Source organism: Otolemur garnettii, unplaced genomic scaffold (genome assembly GCF_000181295.1).
Source record: "Otolemur garnettii isolate 467f Iridium unplaced genomic scaffold, OtoGar3 scaffold00005, whole genome shotgun sequence".
NCBI classification, from domain to species: domain Eukaryota; kingdom Metazoa; phylum Chordata; class Mammalia; order Primates; family Galagidae; genus Otolemur; species Otolemur garnettii.
The window spans coordinates 6,418,527-6,422,980 of NW_003852400.1; the positions used below are offsets into that span (position 1 = coordinate 6,418,527).

The following is a 4,454-nucleotide window of genomic DNA, read 5'->3' on the forward strand; positions in this document are numbered from 1 at the left end:
CCCTGGGTAGAGTGCTGTGGCATCACGGCTCACAGCAACCTCAAACTCTTGGGCTCAAGTAATTCTCTTGCCTCAGCCTCCCAAGTGGCTGGGACTACAGGTGCCTGCCACAACACCTATTTATTTTTTGGTTGTAGTTGTTGTTGTTTGGTGGGCTTGTGCTGGATTCGAACCTGCCAGTTCTGGTGTATGTCTCTGGTAACCCCAGCCGCTTGAGCTACAGGTGCTGAGCTGTTGGGGTTTGCTTTATGAACTATCTTGATGAATGTTCTCTGTCCACTTAAAAAAATGTATATTTTCCTATTGTTTGGGGTATAGTGCTCTATAAATGCCAAGTGAATCAACTTTGTTGATAGTGTGGTTCAAGTCTTCTATCTCCTTATTTTATTTTTTGGCAGTTTTTGGCCGGGGCTGGGTTTGAACCTGCCACTGCTGGTATATGGGGCCAGGGCCCTACTCCTTTGAGCCACAGGCACTGCCCTCTCCTTATTGATTTTTGTCTACCTGTTAATCTTCTGCTTTAACATTGGATTTGTCTATTTTTCTTTCTTTTTTTTTTTTTGCGTTTTTTGGCTAGGGCTAGGTTTGAACCCACCACCTCCAGCATATGGGGCCAGTGCTTCTTTATAGTCACTGCCTGAGTTTTTCTAGTTTTGTTCCACATTTTTTATTTCTTTGCAACAGCTTTATTGAGATAAAGTCGCCCATTTAAAGTGTCGAATTTTATACATTTTCTATAATCCCTGCACCCTTTAGCTATCACCCCTACCCTAATCCTCCACAGGCATAGGAGGATATATATACTCTACTTTCTGTCTGTATGTACTTGTCTATTGTGAACATTTCATATAAATGGAATCATAAAATATGTAATCTTTTGTGATTAGCTCCTTTCAGTTAGCATATCTGTTTTGAAGGTTCCATGTTTTTTGAAGCTACTATTAGGCAAGTACGCACTTAGAACTATTTCTCCTTGATGAATTGACTTGGTTATCATTATAAAATACATTTTTTATCTTAGGCAATATTCCTTGTGAAGTTTACTTTGATGCTAATATAGCTATTCCATTTTTCTTACGATTTGTATCTGCATGCTGTATCTTTTCCCATTCTTCTTTTTTTTAAACCTATCTTATATGTTTATATTACTGTTCCATGTTGACAGCATGTAGTTGACTCTTGGCCTTTTTTTTTTTAAACCCAGTGACAATATCTTTAAATTGGAGTATTTAGACCATTTTATGTTTAATATAACTATCAGTAAATGTGGGTTTAAAATTTACCATCTTTTCTCCCATTGACCCCCTCCTATTCCTTATGGTCATTTTTAGCATTCCATTTTACTTCCACTGTTTGCTTAGTGGCTATAGCTCTGTTTCATTTATTTCTTTGCTCTGAACTTAACACATTCAAGAACCTTTCAATAATATACTTCCAATTATTGTGGGGGGGCCCCCCCCCCATTTCTGGCTTCTGTACTAACTGTTGTCATATATTTTACTTTATTTATGCTATAACCCCATAGTATGTTATTACTTTTGCTTTAAAAGATTATCCTAGACATTCAAAAAATGAGACTAGAATATCTTTCATACTTACTATTATGTGTACTCTGCCTTCTTTTCCATAGATCTTAATTTTCATCTAAGTATTATATTTCTTCAGCGTGAAGATATTCTTTTAATGTTCTTTGTTCTGGTTGTCTTCTGATGACAGAGTCTGTCAGCTTTTGTTTCTCCAAAAATGTTCTATGTCACATTTTTAAAGGATAGTTTTGGTCCGTAGAGAATTCTAGATTGACTGTTTCAATACTTTAAAAATATTGTCCGTTGTCTTCTGACTTAAGTGGTCTTTGATGAGAAGTCTGCAGTCATTCTTATCTTTCCTTAACTGTTTATAATGTAATATATGATTTTCAGATTTTTATCATGATTTTTAGAAATCTGGGTGTGATTTGCCTTGGTATGATTTTCTTTGTATTTATGTTGCTTGAAATTTCATTCCAAACTCCACATATTCAAGACCTCTTGAAATGTGTTTAATATATTCCTAATTAAGAATTTTAGAATTTTTTAGAATTATAATTAAAGACACAACTCCAGAGAACTCCAGCAGTTTATTTTATTGTTTGTCTAATGAATGTTTCTTAATTTATTAAGAGTTATTTACAAGTTTATGCATCAGTGCAGTTATATATGTCTTATATAGGAAGAAAATATTCCCTTTTCTCCATACTTCTGATTTTTATATATTTCCAACTTTAGTACTTATGTTTATGAAACATAGACCTTAATTTTTAAAAGAAACTATTTTCTTGGTTTGCATAATTTGCCCATTTAAATCATTTTAATTTTTCAAAATCTTGTGAAACACGATAGCTATAATACAATGAAATGAGCTGTTTTAAATCTGTGTTTTGGTTGAAACTCATAATGTCAAACCTTTGTTTAACTATGTAAAAGACTTGGTCTCAAGAAAAATGTAAAATGGTTTTCCAATTATGATTTTAATTTGTTTGTAAGATAGTACTTTGGTATTAAGTATAAAATATTTTTGCTTTGAATTCAATGAGGACTTACCAGAGTGAAACATTAATGGCAGATTCTTTTTTTCCTCATTTCCTTTCTTTAGGCCTGATCAACCCCGAATAACCAAAGATGTAATTTGTTTTCATGCTGAAGATTTTTTAGAAGTCGTTCAACGAATGCAATTAGATTTACATGAACCTCCGCTGTCCCAGGTATATTTTATACAGTTACTGTCTTTGGTTTGGTTTTTATTATGGAAAGACTTATTTTTTTTTCTTTTTCTTTTCTTTTTTTAGTGTGTCCAGTGGGTTGATGATGCAAAACTTAATCAACTGAGGAGGGAAGGCATTCGCTATGCCAGGATTCAGCTGTATGATAATGACATTTATTTTATTCCAAGGAATGTTGTTCATCAGTTCAAGACTGTTTCAGCTGTATGCAGTTTAGCGTGGCACGTTAGGCTCAAATTATATCACTCAGAAGAGGATACTTCCCAGAGTACTCATGAAACAGGAACATCACCAGATTTTGCATCATCAGTTCCTGGACCTCACACTGACACCACCATTTGTGCTGTAAGAAAATCCTCCTTGGATTCTGTTTTTTCAGACAAACTTCATTCTAAATATGAATTACAGCAGATTAAACATGAACCTACTACATCTGCAAGAATCAAGGAAGAACCTGTGAATGTTAATATTCCTGAAAAGACTAGAGCATCGAATAACATGGATGGCAAGAATGTGAGAACAAAATTGGATCATGTTCAATTTGCAGAATTTAAGATTAACACGGATTCTAAATTTGAAAATAACAAAGATTTAAGGGAAGAATTGCACTCTGGGAGTCTCATTAGTCTGGTTGATTCAAGGCAGCATAGTTCAGCACACTCAAATCAAGATAGAAAAGATGATGACATTTTGTGCTGAATTTGTACATACCATTTAAAATTCTTTTTTTAAAAAAATTTAATAATGTAATAAAGATTCATGAATTCTGAAAGCAAGCCAAGGACTTGCTCCCAAGTCTGTTACAAAATATAGTGTATGTAGCTTTGTAACATTCCTCAGTGCCTGTCCATAACTGTGAAGTATCAAGCACTTAGGGCCAGATGCACTGTAAACATTGCAGGTTTAAATTTAAAAAAAGTCTTTAAAAAATCATTTGAGTTGGAGTTATAGGTTTTAGAATAGAGCTGGCATTAACGTATATATATATATATATATTTTGTAATATGAGCCAGAATTCTCTTTTGACAATTTAAGGCTTTTCCATAGAGCTTATTTATACCATTTTTTTTTAATTTTAAATGTGTCAGCACTGTAGTGTAAATAGCTTTTTAAAAATCTTTTTAGTGTGATTTATACTGAAATGTGAGCCACTTAATAAAGGTTCATAATAATAAATATGTTTTCTGTTGGGTCTGCAAAGACAAACTGACGATTCATTTAAATCATTTGTCTGATATATTGATTCTTTCTGCCAGTATATCCATTTAGAGTGGTAATGGAGTGCAAATGTATGTTTCCCAATCTCATATATATTTAAATTCCCCACACTGTGCAGGCAATTTTAAAAACCAAGATTCAGTGAAGAAGCATATATATGTATGTGTGTGTATGAATGGAAATGTATATATGTATATCATATTTTGCATAATTTCCTTAAATTGCTAAATAAGATAAATATATGAAACTTCTTAGCTCTACTCCCTGGGATACATTTAAAAATATTTATGTTCAACATTAAGAAAGTGGTTTAGGTAATAAAAACAGTTTTAGAAAGTTGGGAGAAACAGACTATGTTAATGTTATCTAACCCTTCTAACTAATGAAGTTATGTGGCCAGATTACATAGTCTTAAATTTTCTTCGTATGGAATAAGAAATTTAGGAAAATTTCTTACTATGTAATAGTAGGTGAGTAA

General features: G+C 33.0%; 1 protein-coding gene across 1 annotated transcript in view; it reads left to right on the plus strand.

Annotated features, from left to right (window-relative positions):
• RSBN1L (round spermatid basic protein 1 like) overlaps nt 1-3,964 on the plus strand; it is a 96,568-nt gene extending 92,604 nt beyond the window's left edge. The window contains exons 7-8 of the mRNA XM_003782619.2: nt 2,632-2,740; nt 2,825-3,964. Of these exons, the coding sequence (XP_003782667.1) occupies nt 2,632-2,740; nt 2,825-3,457 (742 nt within the window). The 3' untranslated portion in view covers nt 3,458-3,964. The remainder of the gene's footprint in view (nt 1-2,631; nt 2,741-2,824) is intronic.
• Nucleotides 3,965-4,454: the final 490 nt, after the last annotated feature.